Genomic DNA, 22,853 nt, shown 5'->3' with positions numbered 1-22,853 from the left:
TAAATGTCTTTTGTGACTTTTCATTTTGAAAACTAAAATGAAACTTCTTTTAGTTATTATAGTTTTCCCAAACTTTTTGTTATACACAAAACAATGGAATAAACTAACTCTCACAGAAAGTAGCCATACCTGAAAAGTAGTTTTCAAATTTGAGGTATCAAGTCCAGCCCCAGCAATTGACAAAGCAGATAAAGAACTTGGAGAAAATGCTTGAATTTGATTTCCATACTGGTCTGTAATTATTATAACTTAAAAAAAAGTTTTATTTTAGTGTTACTTTTTAATGAAAGATATATTGATAATATACTTAGTAAAAATATGCTTAGAAACTTACTTTTGCTCTCTTACTAAATTTTTTTGGTATAAAATGATTATACTCATATCTTTTATACTGACTACAAACAATATCAAGAATCTACATAAGTACATTTAAACATGATGCTATGTTAATCAGATTTTATTAAAGTTAATATTTTAATATTGTATAATTTTCTAGATATAAGAAAAATGACATAGGAATTCATTTACTTTACACTTTTGTTTTTTTAATTGCTTTTGAGAGACATGGTCTTGCTAAATTAGCTTTGAACTCCTAAGCTTAAAGAATCCTCCCACCTCAGCTTCCCAAGTAACTATAGGCACACACCACTGGACCTGGCTTAATTTACACTTTTAATATTAATTATTATTACAGATTCAAACAAAAGGAAAGATCTTTTCAACAAAATATTTTTGCCAAACTGATTTCAAAGGTATGTCAGCCTAGGCAAAGATAGTCAAAATACTTCAATTTTATCCAACAATGGATCTGAAACCAATAATACTATATACACCCAAAGGTTTCCTTTCAGATTATGAAGGATACAACCTGAATGTAAGGAAACATCATAAAAGTGATTTAAAGAAAGAAAGCAGGCCATACTTACCTATTTCTCCTTGTAGCTCTTGGCCCATCTGTACTGTTTTTCCTCCTTTTAACTCACATTTTAAATGTTTAGGTTCATCAGGAAGAGGTCTGAAATTGGTTAACCAGTTAAAAGATTTTAGTTACACCATTAATTGTAGGCAAAAATTAAAATAGTTCAAATACGCTAAAGAGTAAGACATATATAATGTTTACATTCTAAAACTCAAATACTGTAAAACCTCTCCAAATACTTCAATTTATAGAACATGGCTATTAACTCAAAAGGAAATAGGGAAAAGATAGTTTAAGATATTAGAGAATATGGACATAAAACTCATAGAAGTGTTAAATTATAATATCTGTTCTATATTAAAAGGAAATTATGAAAAGAGAACACAGAGAACAAATGGGTCAGTAAGAATAACCCATCAAGAGATCTGACTATCGTCAGAAAGTAGTACATCTGAAAATTTAATCTCAGACACAGAACTGTTCTAAGTGTCAGGAATGGTATGGAAATGGGTAGAGGAATTAAAGGGCAAGAGGTTACTAGAACAGAGGTGTCCAAGGAATTGGACAGGCCAGGGTAGAGGATAGGTTTTTTTATGTATTTATGTAAGTCCTTCCTTTTTCTACGAGCTCTACACATTAACTTTGGTTGAACTCTCAACTTTGAAAATCCTCACTAACCAATGAAAGAATTTTTCCTTCTGTACTACGTTGACTAATTATACTGTATCTTTTGTATTTTTCCTGTCTTTGTCATTTTGCAGGTGTTTTAGTTGTTGCTTGCACCAGGAGGACTTTCCTTTAATGAAGGTTCTAGTTCTTTTAATACTAAATGGCCAATTCAGTACAGGGTTATAGTGATAAGAATTAATCACTGTCTCCAATGAAGCTTTATTCCACAGATAATCTATCATATTTCATGGAAATTGTGGTATTTACTACATTAAAAACAACTTTCATACATGTACTGAAATATTTTTGTTGCTGTATGCTAAAATTTAAAATACCTCAAAAACATAGTAAGTCCACAAACCTTACTGTAAATGCACTTTCCAAAGACACATGATCATCTTGGAATGAAACCTGGCAATAGCGCATATCTTTTACAGATGTTGGTACCTGTACATCAGGAAGTAGACCCTGTACCAAGTGTTCTTTGTTAATCTCGGGAGTCCAGTTAACCTAGGAGAAAATTATACATTTAAGAACAATACAAAGCTTATCTATCTAATGTCCTTGAGGCTATTGCCACATCTCTTACTGAAGACTCTTAAAGCTAAATTATAACCCATCCTCCTCACCTCCCCAAAAAAGAAAGTCCTCTTATGATCAGAAATGACAGTGCTGCATATATTACTATGAAAGAAAAATATCCTCGTTGTCTTTGCTGTTAATGTTGCCATTATCTTTCAGTGCAATAAAATAAAAATTCTTAAGTCATTTGGTTAGACCTCTGCCACAAAATAATCACTGTGCTCATTAAAATTTAAAAATAACACATAGATCATTTCATATGATCAATTCTGAAAATATTTAGTTGTTTTTCTAAAAGAATCTTATTTATAGAGGTTTTGAATGAGATCTAGGTAGACCCTTATTCAGCAAGGCGAGAAAAGAGGCTACATCCATTGATATGACTTCCACCCTTCTAGCCACTTTCTGATTTTAACCCCTTCTTGGGACTTTTAGGCCTACCTTAATCTTCCATCTTTGTCATTCCATATTTCAATTTGTTCTTTAATTCATACTTTTCCAAGTTGATTACTCTGTCATACTTTTAAATTTCCAATCCTTTCTATTTAAGAATTTTTAGCTCGACTTTCTGCTTTTAGCCTTCTACAGTTGTGCTTTTAAAATGATTGACAGTCTGATTACTGTTTCCTAGTCGTGCTGCTCTAACATTTTTAATTACCTTTTAAACCATCTTTATTCTCAGTTCTTCTTTACTGTACTTTTTTTTCCTAATAATGGAGGTTAAGAAGCAAACAGGAGTTACAAAAAAATTATAAAGGATTTCTTCCCTTCCCTAAGCTACGCTATCCCTTCAATGGATTCTGAGCTCAGTTCAAGTTGACTTCCCTCTATCTGGGGAACACCACAAAACAGCTGTAAAGACTGTACATTTAACTTTAAAAAAGAGCAGTCTTCACTATCTTTTGCTGTCAATGAAGAGGTGCATGTTTTAAAATCTTTGGTACCCAAGAAATACATCACTACTGTATTTGAGGCAAAATGCAGGTCACAAGCTTAGAGAACAGGAAAGAGAGGGTACTATGTGCAGGGAGAGGCTCTCCATTCAATGTTTTTTCTAAATCTTGAGAAGAAACCAGGAAGTGGAAGCACTATTGTAAGAAAGCAAGGAAGAGTTCAGAAGTCAGGTCTCTGGCACCACTTTTAAACCAATCACTCACCTTCAAATCTGCTGATACTGATAAAAATGGCTTGCCTCCCTTCTAATCAAGATCAGGATTATTTTTCTCTCAATCCTCCCTTCCCTCATTATGAACAGGGGAAAAAATAAACTGCCTGGAGCAATTGTTCCAAATAAGATTCTTAAAATAAGGTCAGTTGAACTGCTGCTAAACAATACTTTTAAAACACCAGATTCTATACCTGGAAATTCAAGATGGGTAGGGTATACCAATGTGAAAGAGTAATATCCCCACAATGGCAACTTTCCGAAAATTTAGTTAATTGGGACCCCTTATACAATGTTGGCTCTCCTAACATGGGGGGATGCTTATCTCTAATTGCCTCAAAACCCCAGTTAGAAAATTATTTTCTCACACTCAAGATTTAAGGAGTTTTATTTCTATAGACATTAAGGGAAAAAGTGCTGTCAGTTCCCCTATAATACTTGCTTTGAAAATACAAATATTTTCCAATGCAATTAACATACTAGCAAACAATTTAAGCATAAAGTAAATTTCACGTTTGCTTAAGCAAAATTTCATGCATGAAAAAACGAGGTTAACACAGAACACTGAAAGGATAGTCTTGTTAATAAACTAGCTAACAGAGAAAGATAAACTATCAAACACAAAGTAAAAGGAATAAACTCAAAGTACAACTGGCCTTTTGTTTTGTTTGATTAAACACTGGGACTCAACTCTTTGTCTTATAAGATTAAGCACATGCAGGTATCTCTAAGTTTTCCTTTTCACAGCCTTGAGAGTCCTAGGCAGACAGCAGGGGTATGATCTCCCCATTCCAGCTCTTGCCAGAACCACATTTCAAGGACCCTGATAAATAGGCCTCCCAGAGAAGGGAAAAAAAATAGTAAAAAGCAGACACAGCAGCTTCACAGCCATTTGTGGTATCAGTTGGCAGCACTTTTTTTTTTGCCCCCCTAATAAAAACCCCAAATCCCTTATCCCTAAGCCTGATAATTCTTTATGTGCCCTTCTCATCTTTGAGAAGTAAAATAAACTTTCTTTCTTTAAAACTATTCTAATTGTTGCGTTGAGGAATCTTTCTCCACCCGTGTATGAATTCACACCCTAACAAACACTGTACCCCACTAACCCAAACCATGGGGGAATACACAAAACAACTGAACCTAAAAACACCTACCAGTCATCTCAGTTGACTGTGTTATAAGGCACACTTACCCACATCTAGTGTTACAACTTTCTGTCCGATTTCAGATCACCCTCCTTCCACCACTTCACAGAAACCCACAAGCTGCAACCCTTCCTGCAACTTGCACAAGCAAGGTATACTGCCATATTAGTATGGCAATTATGTACTTCTTACCATTTAACATGCATTACTATTACTGCTTTTGCCATTGTTTTAGTATATTCCTATCTTTTTTCTTAAATGGATTACTGATGAAGTTTGAGGGTTGTGCCTCTAATTCCCATTTCTCCCATAAGCCCTGTGATTTTTATTGCACAATTTTGCACAGCACAGTGATTTTTAGGAATGCATGTATCTCGTTGTAAAAGAAATGACTGGACTTTGAAAGAAGCAAGCATAGATTGTCCACCTTTGCCTTTAACAGATCTTTTGTTCAGTACCTTCAGAAAAAATATAAATTTATTGCTTGGTAAGGTAGTAATCTTGATTTTGACTACAGAAATACAGCTAGTGAGGAAGTATATAAATAAACAAAATGCCATAAACTGGAAATTTTGTTTTAATGTTGGAATTATTTTTCTAAGTATAATTTTGTCACATATGAATCATACACAGTTTAATCTAGTCTACCAAAAATGCTTATTTAGCCTAGAGTGTGAAATAATAGTTATGATTTTTCTGCAATATGCTGCATCTTATAGGTTACCCATAAAACTTCCTGTTCAGAATCCTCCACACATAAAATGAAAAAAAGTTCTTACAAATAATCAATCTGAGATACTTACTTTAATTTTTTCTGCTAAAGCTGATGTTATATTGATTTCTCTTTCTCCCTCATCATACATCTGAAAAATAAGATTACGCATAATGTCGCCGGCTATCCAATTAACCTCATCCTGATGTTTGATTTGGATTGCCTTTTGTCCTTCCAAGCTGAATATCTGCAGTCTTGCAACATGGCTACTGGGAAGCAACCTAATAGTCTTCTCCACAGGTGGTACATCTTTAAAACTCTAGGAAGAGAGGAAAACACAAATATATACTGAGTGGCATCTGTGCTAAAACTTTTTTTTTTACTTTAATGATGAATCCTTTATACTGTTGAAGAATTTAGTTTCAATATAATAGAGGAGCTTCTTATACACTGCTATATTCACAGGTTTTGTCATTAAGAGGGCACTATACTACTGATAATTCTATATTTTATACCAAAAGGCTATATAAATGACAGTGGCCACATTCTTAAAACCAAAAATAAGTATATCTGGACTAAAAGAATTCCCTTCTCCTTATTTATGAATGTATTTAAAAGTATTGCAAACTTATTTTAATCCATGTCACATATTTCATGACTAGCATTTATTAAGAATAAAGATTTAAGAGCTTTCCATATGAGGTAAGTGAACAAGGTTGCTCACAGCCAGTGAAGGGCTCTCGATGCCCTGATCTATATTTTGGTATATTCATAATTTATTATTGGCATACCAGTATTCTATAGATCAGTGAAGAGCTGGATCAGTGAAGAGCTGGATTATGCTATAGAAACTGATTTTAGGCATACAAAATTAAAATATTACATCATTATTTCACAATCTACCTATAGATTGTGAAATCTATAGGATCACAATCTATAGGATTGCTATGCAATCCATAGCATACCCTAAATTTAAAATACATTTAACCAGAAAATACCTTTACAATCTTCCTTAACTGATGTCTCCTTTCTTACCCAGTTGTAGCCATTTTTATGGAAACCCATACAAGTGACTGATGATTTATTTAAAATTCCTACCTCACAGAATATCAGGGAAATAACCCATCCTCTGTTGTATTTTATCTGCTTGACTCCTTAAACTCAAGAGTTGCTACCTTTGGATAACAGTTTATAACTGACTTGGATTCTTGGTCTTATGCCTGTTGCTGCTCTATAGTATTTACATAAATCTTAATGCTTGTTGCTCTTGCCTCCAAGTCCAGATTCCTCCCTAATTCCAAGTCCTGATCTTTTGTAAGACAGTACTGCTCAAAAACATGTTGCCCACATTATTGCATAAAGGAAAGCATAATTAAATACTTTAAGGGTACGGAAAATAACTGGAATAAAGCCAAGAGTGATCTATAGCACCTTCTTCCATGTTGGTTTCACCATCAGCCAAGATACAGCTCCAATAAAAAGTATACTACTAGCAAAGTATAAGGAAATCCCTATTTGCAAAAGTACTAATAAAAAATATGTATTCATAAAAAATTAAACACACAAGGCCGGGCGCTGTGGCTCACGCCTGTAATCCTAGCTCTTGGGAGGCCGAGGCGGGTGGATTGCTCAAGGTCAGGAGTTCAAAACCAGCCTGAGCAAGAGCGAGACCCCGTCTCTACTATAAATAGAAAGAAATTAATTGGCCAATTGATATATATATAAAAAATTAGCCGGGCATGGTGGCGCATGCCTGTAGTCCCAGCTACTCGGGAGGCTGAGGCAGAAGGATCGCTCGAGCCCAGGAGTTTGAGGTTGCTGTGAGCTAGGCTGACGCCATGGCACTCACTCTAGCCTGGGCAACAAAGGGAGACTCTGTCTCAAAAAAAAAAAAAAAAAAAAAAAAAAAAAAAAAAATTAAACACACAAATTAAAGGTTTATATGTCCTTCAGTGGTGATTTAAATAGGGATATTTACTAAGCTGTTTAAGAAACAAATAGGAATAATAAAAAACAAAAGAACAAAAATAAAATGATACATTTTAATAAGAAAAAAATAATTTTTGGAAAATATAAATCAATAATACCTACAGATACTGTAAAAGGTTTGATCAAGACAATTACTAATATTTGATAGAAAACATTAAATCAGTCATTATACCATTTCATGTTGCCTTTTCTTCCCTTTGGCTAAAAGAACCACAAATACCTCATTTTTAAAAGTTAAACAACTTTGCATAGAATATTATAAAGATGTTAAACACTATTTGTATGAAGACTCAATACAATACCAGTGAGTAAAAGTAATCACTTACAGGTATTTCAATTCTTGCTTTAAGCGTCTGGTCTTTTTTAATATTCTGAACTTGAATTGGAGATCCTGTTAAAATACTGGTTCCAGAACTACTGCAATCCACAACATAGGCTGGAAGGTTTGGAGCACCTGAAAACTATTTGAAGAATGCAAAATAAGATTCCAACACCTGAAAACTATTTGAAGAATGGGAAATAAGATTCAAATACCATGTAACTGACTATTCAACAACTGTTCAAATTTTTAAATAATTCACTACAGCTACTATTTCTGGCTATAATTCTAAAATTCTGGAAAATTCTAAATAGAACTCACTGAAATTCTAGAAAATTTCTTTAAAAACAATTTTCTACAATGCTAAGTAAAATTTATGTTTTGGAAGGACAATCAACTTCTAGAATCATTATTCTTTTCTTTTTTACTTTATTTAACTGGGCTTTCCTTTTCTTTCTGTGGTCTTTTACTCACCTTCATTTAACCATCCATTCCCAATCCTGAAAGATATTTCCATCATTCTATTCATAAGTAAAATACTTCATCTGAAATGAGGGGGGTGTAGGCAAGGGAGGAGAGGGAAAGAAACTTTCATCCATAAATTTCTTTATGTAATTGGGCATAGCTGGCATCTATATTGGTTTAGGGATGGTTAAAAACCATTGGCAATGAGAGATTCCATAAATTCCACCATGGGATAATAATTAAAGACTTAAATACTAGTTAAGGTTTAGTATAAAGTAGCTAAAACATATAGTCATTGTCATCTATGATGATGGGACTCAAAATCTAAATATTCTTGTCTTCCAATAAGCTTACCTTACAATGAACAATCAATTTTGGTTGTGCTGTTATGTTGTCTGACTCATCTAATACTTCCACCTGAAATGGGAAAGCTGTTCCATTTTCTATAACTAAAATTTCAGAATCAGGTTTCACCTTCAATCGATGAGGGTGACCTATCAGGAAATTACATAATGAAATACACATAGAGGTTTCAAAGACTGAAGTATGAAAATATCAAAAGAAACAACTTGAAAATTTAAAGATTTAATATTTTATAAATAATGCTAAGAAAAAAATAAGCAATGTCCATGTTTAATCAGTTCTATCCTAAAATACACAGATTCTATATAAGACGAGAGCTGTCTCAACTGTACAAAATATCTGGTGTCTACGCTTAGTTTTATGCCACAAGCTATGACAGTGATAACTTATGCGAGAAATCACCTAAACAAGTAAAATCTTAAAAAGATCCTGAGGAAAAAAAACTGAAAGATTAAACTACCTTATTTAATAACTTCAACTTTATATAATGACTGATTTCTCCACCAAAGGTAACTATATGCCTGCTGTAGGTATTCAAAGGATCAATTCTTGTAATAACATAAGCAGGTCATTTACTTTTAAGATTGTCCACTACCTTTGATGTCTAAGCAAGTTACATCACAAGTTCCCTCTAAGACTAATAAAAGAAGGTTTATACTTCTGCAGTGAGCCAATTTGATTTGTTCTATAAACAAATGTTTTAAAATTCAATTTACATTAAATATTGGTAACAGATACATACAGAGACAGTTATTGTAAACACTTATTTTATTTTGTAATAATACTAGCTGTTATTTATTATTTACTATATGCCAGACACTGTGCTAAGTTTTAATTAAGGACTATTCTCATATAAACCTCACTAATCTTAATGAAAAAGGTACTATTAATTATTCATTCCCATTTTATAGGTGAGGAAATTGTGAGCAAAGAGATTAAGTATTTTGCCCAGGTCACAAGGCTAGTAAGTGGTAGACTTGGGTTTAAATCCTGGTTTGTAATTTGAAACCCCTTGACTTTTATCACTATACCATGCTACTTCCTACTTTATCATTTTGCCCTAAAATTCCCTAAAATGTCAGATTTAGTTACTAAGAATTTCACTACCAAAATCCATACTTTTTAGCTAAATTCTGAAATAAATGTATACATGTTTATTGATATGTAATGATTTTTTTCTTAATACTTCTACAGTTGCGCCAATTTTTAATTCTTTAACAACTCATGCTTGAGGGAAACCTCAAACAGCTTGAATTGGTCCAATACCTGTTTCTTTTTGCTTAAAACTAGTATAAAAGGTCACATATGGACAAAGATATAATCATATTGTTAATATCAGAGCTAAAGCTTATATGCTAAGCACTGGTTTAAATGCTTTACAGATACAGGCAGTTCTCACTTTTTACAGTTCATATTGGAACTGTGTTCTTCATTCAGTACTTCAGAACCATGCAAAGTGAGGACTGTCTATATTAACTCACTTAATCCTCACAACAACCCTATGAGAGTGGATATTATCTCATTTTACACATGAGGAAATGGAGGGTTAGAACAAGTTAATCTAGATTCAAATCCAGAAGGGCCAACTCCACAATATACTCTTTGAACCTCTCCAACAGATGGCCTCCCAAATTAGCCAACATTTTCTATCCTGTATAATTTTACCGTAACCTCATTTTTTCAAGCTAAGTAATTACCGAATTAACTTAGTAAAAGTGACATTAGAAGCTTTTCTTCTTAAAATATGAATAGTTATATGAACAAAAGGTAAAGGACAGACCCAGTTCTGTTAATAATATAAGTCTAATATGTATTTCCCTAGAAATAGTTCCCTAATACACTTCCAATATTCAAATTTTCTCTCAAGATTCACAAACATCATTCTAAAAGTTCCTTTTTAAAAACTATTCATTTCTGCCAGGGCTATGTTTCACATTAAAATGTATTTTCAAGACTTGTATCATTATCAATCCCTTAAAAAACTCCAACTTTATAAGTATCATTATTTATATGAATATTATTTAAAAGGTAATTAGGAATATTTCTTAAAATAATATTACCAGGTAGTAATCTAATTTTCAAAATCTGAGAGTCTTCTTTTAAGCCCGGCAGAATAACCTTCAGGTTATAATTCTGTTGAAAAAAATTGTAAAAATTAAACCCAAGTCCTAAATACACACTTAAGGAGTTTAGCCTCAATTCCGATTTATTTTTTGCTTTTCACTTTCATACCATAATAAAAATCTACTGACCAATTTTATATTTATTAAAATGATCTAATCTACATATGTAACAAATTCAGAGGAAAAAAATTAACCAATACTGCTTCTTTCTAAATGATAATCTCTTCAAACTCAAAAGGTTTAACTTTTGAATTATTATTAGAATCAAGATGGGTGTCATAAAAAATATAAAATAGTAAAGTGCAAAGAAACAAAAATCTCAAAATCTCTAAATGCAATGTGCTATTCTGGATTGGATCCTGGAATAGAAAAATAACATTAGGCCAGGCCTAATGACTGATGCCTATAATCCTAGCATTCTGGGAGCCCGAGGCAGGAGAACTGCTTGAGGTCAGAAGTTCGAGACCAGCCTGAGCAAGAGCAAGATCCCATTTCTATCAAAAATAGGAAAAAATTAGCTGGGCGTGGTGCCATGCGCTTGCACAAGTCCCAGCTACTCAGGAGGCTGAGGCAGGAGGATCACTTGAGGCCAGGATTTTGAGGTTGCAGCAAGCTATGATGATACCACTGCACTGCACTTTACCCAGGGCAAGAGAATGAGACCTGGTCTCAAAAAAAAGAGAGAGAGAAAACAAAAAAGAAAAATAACATTAACTGAAGACAACTAAAGTCCAAAGTTTTGTTAATAGCATTGTGACAATGTTAAATTCTTAGTTTGTATAGATATATGACGCTCTGTAAGACTTTAATAGAGGAACTTTCTATATGCAACCTCTCTATACTATCTTTGGATTCCTCCATAAATCTAAAGTGACTTCAAAATAAAAAAAGTTTTTAAAATCTAGAAATATTTTTAGAAAGTTTGTATTTCTAAAGTCAAATTTTCCATCAATTTAAAGTTTTTTTCCCAAAAAAATCTTCAGAAAGATGCATAGAACTTAATCTTTGATTTGATTATACAAAGCAGTTTCTAGTACCTGAACAAATTCACATGCTCTATTTTAAGCATCATATTGATATGGAAGTTTTTAGAATATATATTCAAAGAAATGATAGAGTAAGAGTCACTTATTAAGTTACTAGTAATTTTGTCTCTGTTAGTCATTTAAATCTATTAGCTGCCTAATATACCTAATTGAAAAATTACCTTGTTACAAGTTTACTATCTTTACCTTTCCTAATTGTATTCCTCACCAAATATTTCCTTTTATCTAAATACTAACGCAATATGTTTAAAGATGTAAGTTAGTTTCTCAAATTTATAATTGTCATTTTCATTCTAAGAAAAATATTTCAAAAATGGATGAAAACAGTAATAGAGAGAAAAAAGAAAACAGTGTAGTCCTGAATAACTGTGTTAATATAATGGCTTTGAATATCACAAAGCTGGAATAGGGATGATGAAGACCAATGAAAAATATTTAACTCATAAATGTTTAAGCAACAATAGTAGTGAACATGCGAATTCTTCTTACATATATAACAGGTAAGTCAGGTGACAAGATGCTGATTAATTCCTAACAACCCAATTACTGTCATCTTGTTTATAAAAATAGGTCATTCCATTTTAAATTTCCAATTTTATATTTACCATATAAGAAATAAATATGTAGCAGGGATTATAAAATTTATATACAATGCTTACCTTGCCTTGACAAGAGTTTACAGGGCCCCTGGCTGTAACACCTCGAATTACACAATTTGGTCCTTTGGTTATTTCTTCATAATGTAAAGATAAACCACTGGAAAAAATAAGTTATTTTTTAATTTCCTCTCAACCTACAAACAAGCGGCAGATGCGTTTTGCTTTCCTACGTGCCATTGTCATGTTTAAGTCATTTTTCTAATAAAATGTTTTTTTCAAATAGGAAGAAATAACTAAACAGAAGCAAATTCTCATGAATTCCTTTTACAAAAAAAACCAGATCCAATAAGTATTGATAAGTGATATCAATGGGCTAACCATTGAAAATGGTAGAAGAGATATGACATAAAACTAAAACTGCATTTATTGAATTAGTAAAGATACAAGGCAATCCATAATTCAGTGCTAGACTATGTATACAAGTCTAAGAAAAGAAAATACCAAAATACGCCAGGACATCTTTTAATGATGTCCTTTGCCTTAGCCATAGATTCCTTAAAATCTTTTACCAGTGGGATTTTAGAGAATTTTTGGCACCTGTTACTAAACTTAAAGTCTAAATAATCAAAGATAGCCTTGTAATGACATGAACTGGTTAGAATATACATTGAGATTTCCTAATCTATTGCCATGAGCAACATAATTCCTAAATCAGCTTTGACCAAATACAGATCTTTATAGTGGTAACCTGTTATCTGTCAAAGGTAAAGAAAGGGAAAAAAAGTAAAAAATACACCATGATGGAGAAAAAGCCTAATTTTTCTGAAGAATGGAATTTAAATGTTTATGAGTATTTTCGAAACAAACTGTAAAGCTCATTTGAAAAAAGATGTAAAGGAACACACAAGACAAAAAAAAAGACTCCCTAGGAAAGATGAATGTTAAACACACACATCTACTTTTGCTGTTACTTAAAACCCCACTAATATGACAATAAAGAGATTTATTTTATTTGTTATTAAAGGCAAACATAAAGAAAGGGTAGAAAGGAAGAAGAGACAGGAGACCAAAACTTATCTACTTAGAAAGCAGGATAGATCAGAGGCAAATGACTTAGCACTTAGCAGTCCCAACCAAGAAAGCTGAATCCTAAAACAGCAATAGAAAGACTGGAAATCAATTTATACCACAGAATCCCCAGGTACTGCTCAGGAACTGGTGGTACCAGAAACCTCTAGAAGTGGAGGCAAAACGGAAAGCTTTAAAAAAAAAGGATTGATGAAAGTTTAGATCCCTGGCAGATTATCCTCTGAAAAGGTCAAATAAGAAGATCTCTGAACCAGGGACAGCAGATGAGCTAAGAAACAGGGTAAAATACTAAAAAGAACAGACGAGGTAATCCTGAATGAATGCATATGGACACTGAGATCTCTCCTCCCCCATTCCCACGGCAGCCTTGTTCCTTGACTGGCTAGGAACTAAACTACTCACCTCTCCAGGCAAAAGACTGACAATCCTTCTTTGAGGAAACTGCCCAGCCTAACACCTAAAGATACTGACAACAGGCCGGGCATGGTGGCTCACGCCTGTAATCCTAGCACTGTGGAAGGCAGAGGTGGGTGGATCGTTTGAGCTCAGGAGTTGGAGACCAGCCTGAACAAGAGAGACCAGCCTGAGCAAGAGCAAGACCCTGTTTTTACTAAATATAGAAAGAAATTAATTGGCCAACTAAAAATATACAAGGAAAAAAAAATTAACCAGGCATGGTGGTGTATGCCTGTAGTCCCAGCTACTTGGGAGGCTGAGGCAGAGGATTGCTTGAGCCCAGAAGTTTGAGGTTGCTGTGAGCTAGGCTGATGCCATGGTACTCCAGCTCAGGCAACAGAGTGAGACTCTGTCTCAAAAAAAAAGATACTGACAACAGGATTTTCCCCCACCAAAATGCTCCAGACAGACATCCTACAGTTGAGCTCACACATTCTCAAAGTTTCCTATCTGCATTTAAGTTCTCTACTCATTTACATGCAGATGACCAATAACAAGATATATGAAGAAACCAAGAACAAACAAGAAAAAGCAACTAAGTTGGAGACAACAGAGAATATCTGTATAGGTAAAAGAAAGATTTAAAAAAAACCTCAAACTACAATTTATTTTATCAGTGCAAAAAGGTATTACATTCATAAAATAAGATCCGCAAAAGAACATTCAGAGAATCAGGACAAATTCGTGGAAATTAAAAATATGATAGCAGAAAGGAAAAAAATTAAAAGATAAGGTTGAGAAAATATATCAGACAGTAGAGTAGAAACAAAAAAAAAGATTAAGAAAAATAGAAAAACATTACAAAAATCAGAGATTCAGTCCAGAAGGCCCAGCATCCAATAAACAAGGATCCCAGAAAGAGAAACCATGACAGAAGGTGTATTTCAAATAATGAAGAAATTTATACAAACATATCACTGTGAAATTTTACCCCTTTGAGAATAAAAACTATATCCTGTAAGTAAAGAGAATAGGAAATACATTTAAGTAAAAATCAAAATAAGCTTAAACTAATCAGCAACACTGGAAGCTAGAAGGAAAATAATGAAGCAATGCTTTCATATTTCAGATAGAAAATAGTTTCTGACTTGTAATTCAATCAATCAAGTATCAGGGTAGAATAAAGACATTTCACAGCAAAAATTTCACCTCACACTCTTTCTCAGGAAACTAGTGAAGGATGTGCTTCAGCAAAATGAAAAGGACAAGGGATTTTTAAAAATTACTGGAGATCCATGAAAGATCAAATGCTAAATAAAATAAACCTCTTAACAGTCTCACAATTCTGGAATGAAATCCTCAAAGACCAAGAACTATCTCTTTGAAATGTAATTTAAAAAGATAATGCTCTACCTCCCAATTTCCTGGGAGAGTATGAGACTAAACTCTTATTGTAGGCTGACTTCAAACTGCAGCCTCTAATTGTAAGTACCTCTAATCATAAAGATCCCTTAAATTTAAGGATTTTTTCTTGAAAGCATGGGATGTACTGGTTTGTATCCACTAAGCTATATAAAACAGCAACATTCCTTCTGTCTTTGCAAATCTCTTAAGCTGAATACATAATAAAGCTATTTTCTTTCACTTCTACCATTATGGAGAGGATTTCTGGGTTAAGAGAAAGTTTTCTGTTTAATCCCATTTCCCCTACATCCAACACAGAAGAAAGACAAAGACAATCCCCAGGATAAAGGTGGAAGAAGATCACAAAATAACAACTATGAAAAGCATAAAAATAATCAGCCCAGACAGAAGCACATCACAAGTTCAAAGAGAGATGTCTCCAAGAACATGAAACTGATAGATTATCATCTAAATATCTTCAAAAGATACTAGACAATCGGCAGGGACTTTAGGGTTTAACTTACAATAAATTTAGCAAAGAAAAAAAGTATAGTAACAATAAAGCTGTGAAATTAAGTAGAATTTGCATAATTGTATCAAAGTAAGGACTAAATACTGATCAAGCAAGAATAGAACTTTATGGAAGAATGAGGAACAGGAAAGATACCTATTTGTAATGAAGGTGGCAACAAGAGAGTATGTCCTCATCTTCCATGACCATAAGTAAAAAGGTAATGCCTAAAACTGAAAAAGCTAGAAGTAGCAAAATAGAAGTTACTTAGACAGATAGCAGTAGTCACCAAAAGAATCAAGTAAGAAAGCTGAAAGAGGTTCTTTGAGAAGTGGACTGTGAGTGGAGTCAGGGGGGAGCCCCTTTTGTTTCATGACAAGCTTATCAATCTATTTGATTCTTTAAGCCATATGCATGAATAAACTGTTTAAATTTAAATAACACTAAGAAAAACAAAAATACCAAAGAAACCCACCCATTCAATGGTCCTACTTAATTGAAGATAAATTCATGTGAACATGCTACCAAATTTTTTTGAAAGTCCAAAATTTTAAATATCACTATGTATGTATGATAGAGACTTTATATGTAAGAATATTCTATCAAGGGTAAGATGGAAGTTATAACAGACAATAGGTGTAGAATAATGCACTAATATTTTCCATTTGTGTCCAGAATATTTTCCATTTGTGTCCAGACTATATATTTTTAGTGTTTTGTTAAACAAGTATGTTTAAGTATTCAACTCTTCCATTGCTATATAATATTCAAATTAATGCAATATGGCAAAAATATAAGAATGACTTTTTGGAACTTGAACACAGAAATATAAAAAATTAATTTTGAATATTTTTTATAACCATGTATCACTTTCAGGAACTTAACTATGGCAAAACCTTGACACAGCACAATCTCAACCAGTCTATCAACTTCTAGAAAGCAAATTTCCTTATTCACTTCTATATCACCAGCTACCTGGAATATAACACCTGCTCAAAAGATTGAAAGTAAACAATTCTACCACAATGGGAAAAAAACACACAAAGACAACAGATGAAGGCATATATAAGACAACAGAAGAAGGCATATATATATATATATATGGCCGGGCACGGTGGCTCACGCATGTAATCCTAGCACTCTGAGAGGCCAAGGTGGGGGGATTGCTTGAGGTCAGGAGTTCAAAACCAACCTGAGCAAGAGCGAGACACCCTGTCTCTACTATAAATAGAAAGAAATTGATTGGCCAACTAATATATATAGAAAAAATTAGCTGGGCATGGTGGCGGATGCCTGTAGTTCCAGCTACTTGGGAGGCTGAGGCAGGAGGATCACTTGAGCCCAGGAGTTTGAAGTTGCTGTGAACTACGTGGATGCCACAGCACTCTAGCCTGGGCAACAGAGTGAAACTCTTGTGTCAAAAAAAAACAACAAACAAAAAAACAAGTATGCATAAAAAGACAAATTTGGCAGCCAGCCAATGCAAAGAAAGAAATATGCAGCATTTTACAAATTAATGTTCAGAAGAAGAAACATAACTCATGCTCATCAGACCGATTAGGATTTTCTTCCTAGCCACCTCTAAAAGAGGTGATTAAATAATGAACAACCTCAATAACATCAATAGACAGATGTTAAGTTTCTCAGAGTTATTTCTTAATACAAGGGCTTGTAAGGACTATTAAAGTAAGGGTGAATTCTAAGGAAGGACCCAAATTTCGAGAGAAGGCATAAACTTTATTGCTATGGTTTTTAAAATACCAAAATTAATTGCACTGGCAGGTTAAAAACCTACTACTAGATAACACCACTAAGTTTAAATGGCCATAATGTCTAAGTAAACAGCAACAACAAAAAAATAAATAGTGGTATTACTAACAGAATGGCCTGGAGATATCATATCACACTTGCAAAAGGAAATAGGGTTAAGAACTAAACATCTAAACAACTTCAACAGTAAATTCAGTCAAAAGATAAACTTCAGTAAAGAAATTTACATATGATACTGTAGTCACAGAGGACAGTTTGGGGCTAAATAAATCCCCCAGATATCATAAAATTCACTAAATATTCTACATGATAGTTATGAAGTTAAAAACTTCACACAAATAATTTAAGTTTAAAAAAAGAAATGAGGGAATGCTTAGCAAATATGAAAAACAAATACAAATTGATCCTTCAAATTACCTTGCTTCAAGAACTGGCTGAATATCAGTTACTAGTTGACTAGTATGACCAAATTCATCCTGAAACTCCAGAGGGATATTGAATGGAACTCCAACACGAAAAGGAGGATCCAGTAGACCAAATGAAAATTTCTCTGGCTTACCCTCTTTAACAAAAACAAAAGTGGAAACAAAAAGCAAGTTTATTGGTGAGAAAATTCACTGGAGGTCAGAAACAGGCTAGGACTATGACAAAGATGGCATTTTAAATCTGTGCAAAAATTATATAAATTATATTGACAATCCACTTGGGAAAATAATAAAGCTAGATATTTATCTCACACCATACATAAAAGTAAAATTCTAGAGGTGGAGATAAATTTATTGTTAAACTAAGAAATTATTAGAATATAAAGAATATGTTTATAACTTTATCAGACAAATTAACTTCTAAGGCATAACACAATCTTCAATAGCTATAAAAGGACATATTTGACTAAGTTAAATAAAAGAGAAACTTGACATGAAAAATATTTGCAAAATATGCAATAAAGAATTAAAAGTCAGAGAAGGGCAGAGCAAGATGGCGGACGAGAAACACTGCCAGACAGAGTATCTCTGCAGAACAGGCAGATTCTAGGAGAAATTAGAAGAAAAAAGCAAGCAGACAAGCATCGGAGGAGGGTCAGAAGGAGAGGCACCTGAGACCACGGGAGACACCACGGGAGACTCCACGGGAGGAGGTTGTGGAGGAGAACTGGAACGAGTCTCCGAGTAGCCTGGAGACCAGCAGCAAGGGTAGGTGGAGCGGCTAACTTTCCACTCCCTTGCATCTCAGACTGCTGATGGGCTCCCCAGTGGTTGGAGAGACCTGTGGACACTAGCTGAGAGACGGCCACTGCCAGTGAGCGGTAAGCATGTAGCGGACACAACACCAGGCTCCCAACTCCCTCGGGGCACCTCTGTGTGCAGACCCCAGCTACGTGGCAGGTGCCATATTGCCTCATTCTCCCTTCCATGGTTGCCGAGAGACACAATATAGTCACCAGCCGGAGGCACCTCCAGGGAACGGGACCTTCCCTTTTGGGGCCCGGCCCTACAGCTGACTGAAGGGAACTCAGATGGTGAGCTCCGTACCGGCCAGCCCTCCCCAGGTGCTGCTAGTATGGTGATCCCAAGAGAACGGGGCAGACCTTGCGGCTGAGAGACATCAACCCAGCTTGGGCTCCCCCGGGGTGCATTAGGACTGGCACTCCTCTTCCTGATAGGGTAAAGGATTGAACTTTGGGGCCAAGAGATCAGACCTGCAGACCAGATCCCGAGCACCCAGGTCTCACCTTGCCTGGGGCACAGAAGAGATATACGTGAACAGCCTACTGAGGTGTGTGTGCCGTCAGGGGCAGATAAGCGTCCTTGAGGGCAACCCTCCTCCCAAAGGGGGGCCGTGTGCCCAGCCCAGCCGGCCATCCTGCACAGGAAACCACCCAGCCCACATCACAGCCAAGGGAGGCCTGCTGGCAGAGGCCCAGGAGTAGCCGAGGAGTTGGGGAGGGTGGAGAGCAGCGAGGCTTGCTCCAGACTGCAGGTCTCAGACGACCCCACCCCCACACAGAGACTTGCTGACTGAGCTAGGCCATTCCAGCCCCTCCTTGACAGCTTTTCCCAGAAGCAGAGAACAGAACTTTGACCCCTATTAAGAGTATTGGTGGTGCCTGAAGGCAGGCTTACACAACCCAGCTCCACCCAGACTTACTTCGAGACCAGCCCTCACTGAGGGAGAGAAAAGAACACACCAGGAAGTTCCAGGGCCCCATCGACCAACTGAGGCACTAGAGTGCCTCTCCAGAGGAACAAGAACTAGATACAAAACCCAAAAGCAACAGTGTAGCCTCTTCCTCCGAGCAAGTGCCACCTACTGACAGGAAGGACATTCTGCACACCCTTTGCACTGTACCTAATGACTCATCATACAGGGTATGGTCGAAACTCACCCACAAATACCACCTACCGGCTCAGAGACTAAACAGGGCATGTCAATATCCAAACAAAAACCTAAACGCAAGAAGCAATAAATGATCCAGATAGGAAGAAATCATCAAATGAACTCCAGAAATATTAAGAACCAAACGGAAACCACACCCCCAGATAGGAGCACCAGCCCCACAGAAACAGACACCAACCCAAATCAGGCAACCAAAATGACAGAAGAGGAATTTCGAATGTGGATCTTAAGAAAATTCAATGACCTGCAAGAACAACTGGATAACCAACACAAAGAAAACACAAAAGGACTCCAGGACATGGAACAAAAATTCACTAAAGAAACTGAAACAATGAAGAAAAGTTTAACTGAACTTCTGAAAATGAAGAATTAATTGAGGGAACTACAAAACACAGTGGAAAGCCTCAAGAACAGGGTAGATCAAACAGAAGAAAGAATCTCAGAGATTGAAGATAACACCTTCCAATTAAATAAATCAGTCACAGAGACAGGGAAGAGAAGCAAAAGAAAAGCAAAGCCTACAAGAGATGTGAAGAAACCTAATGTGAGGGTCATAGGGTTACCAAAAAAGGAAGAAGAAAACACTCTAGGGTTGAACAAGCTATTTGAAGATATGATAGAGGAAAATTTCCTAGGTCTTGCTAAAAATCTCGATATACAAGTTCAAGAAGCTCAGAGGACCCCTGGAAGAGTCAATGCAAACAGGAAGACTTCACAACATGCAGTCATCAGACTGACCAAAATATTAACTAAAGAGGCCATTCTAAGAGCTGTGAGATGAACAAGTAACACACAAAGGAAAGCCAATCTGAATAATGCCAGACGTCTCTACTGAGACTTTACAAGCAAGGAGAGCCTGGGGCCCCATTCTCACGCTTTTCAAACAGAACAATGCCCAGGCTAGAATCTTATTCCCTGCAAAATGAAGTTTTGTATATGAAGGAGAAACCAAGACATTCTCAGATAAGCAAAGACTAAGGGAATTCACCAAGACAAGACCAGCCCTTTAAGTACTCAAAACAGTGTTACCCAAGGTTCAGCACAATAAACACTCATGAATGTAAATCTACTCAAAGCTGAAGATCAAAGCCCAAATACCACAATGGCTCAAGAGAGGAAACAAAGCAACAAAGTTCAACCCAACATAATGAACAGAGATCTGCCCCACCTATCAGTTATCTCAATAAATGTGAATGGCTTGAACACCCCACTCAAGAGACATAGGCTGGCCGAATGGATAAAAAAACACAAGCCAGGCCGGGCGCGGTGGCTCACGCCTGTAATCCTAGCTCTCTGGGAGGCCGAGGCGGGTGGATTGCTCGAGGTCAGGAGTTCAAAACCAGCCTGAGCAAGAGCGAGACCCGTCTCTACTATAAATAGAAAGAAACTAATTGGCCAACTAATATATATAGAAAAAATTAGCCGGGCATGGTGGCTCATGCCTGTAGTCCCAGCTACTTGGGAGGCTGAGACCGAAGGATCCCTTGAGCCCAGGAGATTGAGGTTGCTGTGAGCTAGGCTGACGCCATGGCACTCACTCTAGCCTAGGCAACAAAGCGAAACTCTGTCTCAAAAAAAAAAAAAAAAAAAAACACAAGCCAAGTTATCTACTGCCTTCAGGAAATACATCTAACCTGCAAGGATGCAGTTAGACTAAAGGTAAAGGGGTGGAGAACAATATTTCAAGCAAACGGAAGAGAAAAGAAAGGTGGGGTGGGGGTGCTGATTATAGATAACTTAGTTTTTAAATCAACAAAAGTAATAAAAGACAAAGAAGGTCAGTATATAATGGTGAAGGGTACAGTTCTCCAAGAAGACATAACAATTCTAAATATATATGCACCCAACCTTGGTGCACTCAGGCAAACTCTACTTGATCTAAATAAATTAATAAACAACAATGCCATAATAGTCGGAGACTTTAACAACCCACTGATAGCACAGGACAGATCCTCCAAACAGAAAATCAATCAACAAAGAAATAATGGACTTAAACAGAACTCTAGAACAAATAGGCCTGACTGACATTTACAGGACATTCTACCCCAAAATCACTGAATATACGTTCTTCTCATCAGCTCATGGGTCATTCTCTCAGACTGACCATATCCTAGGACACAAAGCACGTCCCAAACAATTTTAAAAAATAGAAATATACCATGTATATTTTATATACATTTTATATATTATATAAATATACCATTTATATAATTAAATAGAAATTATACCATGTATTTTTTCAGACCATATGGAATAAAAGTAGAAATCAATCCTAACAGGAGTTCTCATTTCTACCCAAAGTCATGGAAACTAAACAACTTTCTGCTGAATGATCACTTCATAAACGAGGAAATCAAGATGGAAATCAAAAGATTCTTTGAACTAAATGACAAAAGTGACACAAGTTACCAAAACCTGTGGGACACAGTTAAAGCAAACCTGAGAGGAAAGTTTATTTCCATAAATGCCTATATCCAAAAGTAGAAAAGATTACAAATAGACAACCTAATGAATCATCTCAAAGAGCTGGAAAAAGAAGAGCAGACCAACCCCAAACCCAGCAGAAGAAATGAAATCATTAAGATCAAATAAGAACTAAACGAAATTGACAACAGGGAAACTATAAAGAAGATTAATAAAACAAAAAGTTGGTTCTTTGAAAAAATAAACAAAATTGACACACCATTGGCTAGACTACCAAAAAGCAGAAAAGAAAAATCTCTAATAAGCTCCATCAGGAACAATATAGGAGACATTACAACGGATGCCACAGAGATACAAGATATAATTTATGAATACTACAAAAACCTCTATGCACACAAACTGGAAAATGTGGAAGAAATGGATAATTTATTAGAAACACACAGCCTCCCTAGGCTCAACCAGGAAGAAACAGAATTCCTGAACATACCAATATCAAGTACTGAAATTGAAAGAGCAATAAAAAAACCTTCCTAAAAAGAAAAGTCCTGCACCAGATGCCTTCACACCCAAATTTTACCACATCTACAAAGAAGAACACGTGCCTATCCTGCAGAAATTATTCCACAACATCGAGAAGGATGGAATGCTTCCCAACACATTTTATGAAGCGAACATAACCCTGATACCAAAACCAGGAAAGGATGCAACGAAAAAAGAAAACTACAGACCAATATCCCTTATCAATATACATGCAAAAATTCTCAAC

The 22,853-nt window shown here is 35.4% G+C and overlaps 1 protein-coding gene across 3 annotated transcripts in view; it reads right to left on the bottom strand.

The window, feature by feature from the left end:
- The window catches only part of SMCHD1 (structural maintenance of chromosomes flexible hinge domain containing 1), a 161,865-nt gene that overhangs the window by 64,180 nt on the left and 74,832 nt on the right, over window positions 1-22,853 (bottom strand). For all 3 annotated transcript variants that reach the window (XM_012746148.3, XM_020282427.2, XM_012746149.3), the window contains exons 20-28: window positions 17,684-17,828; window positions 12,157-12,253; window positions 10,389-10,461; window positions 8,320-8,459; window positions 7,508-7,642; window positions 5,284-5,511; window positions 1,950-2,098; window positions 927-1,015; window positions 130-248 (exon numbers count right to left, since the gene is read on the bottom strand). In XM_012746148.3, coding sequence (XP_012601602.1) covers window positions 130-248; window positions 927-1,015; window positions 1,950-2,098; window positions 5,284-5,511; window positions 7,508-7,642; window positions 8,320-8,459; window positions 10,389-10,461; window positions 12,157-12,253; window positions 17,684-17,828 — 1,175 coding nt within the window. The remainder of the gene's footprint in view (window positions 1-129; window positions 249-926; window positions 1,016-1,949; window positions 2,099-5,283; window positions 5,512-7,507; window positions 7,643-8,319; window positions 8,460-10,388; window positions 10,462-12,156; window positions 12,254-17,683; window positions 17,829-22,853) is intronic.

The sequence above is a fragment of the Microcebus murinus genome, chromosome 17, assembly GCF_040939455.1.
Source record: "Microcebus murinus isolate Inina chromosome 17, M.murinus_Inina_mat1.0, whole genome shotgun sequence".
Classification (NCBI taxonomy): Eukaryota; Metazoa; Chordata; class Mammalia; order Primates; family Cheirogaleidae; genus Microcebus; species Microcebus murinus.
The sequence above is the reverse complement of the archived record's forward strand: the minus strand, read 5'-3'. Positions and strand labels throughout refer to the sequence as shown.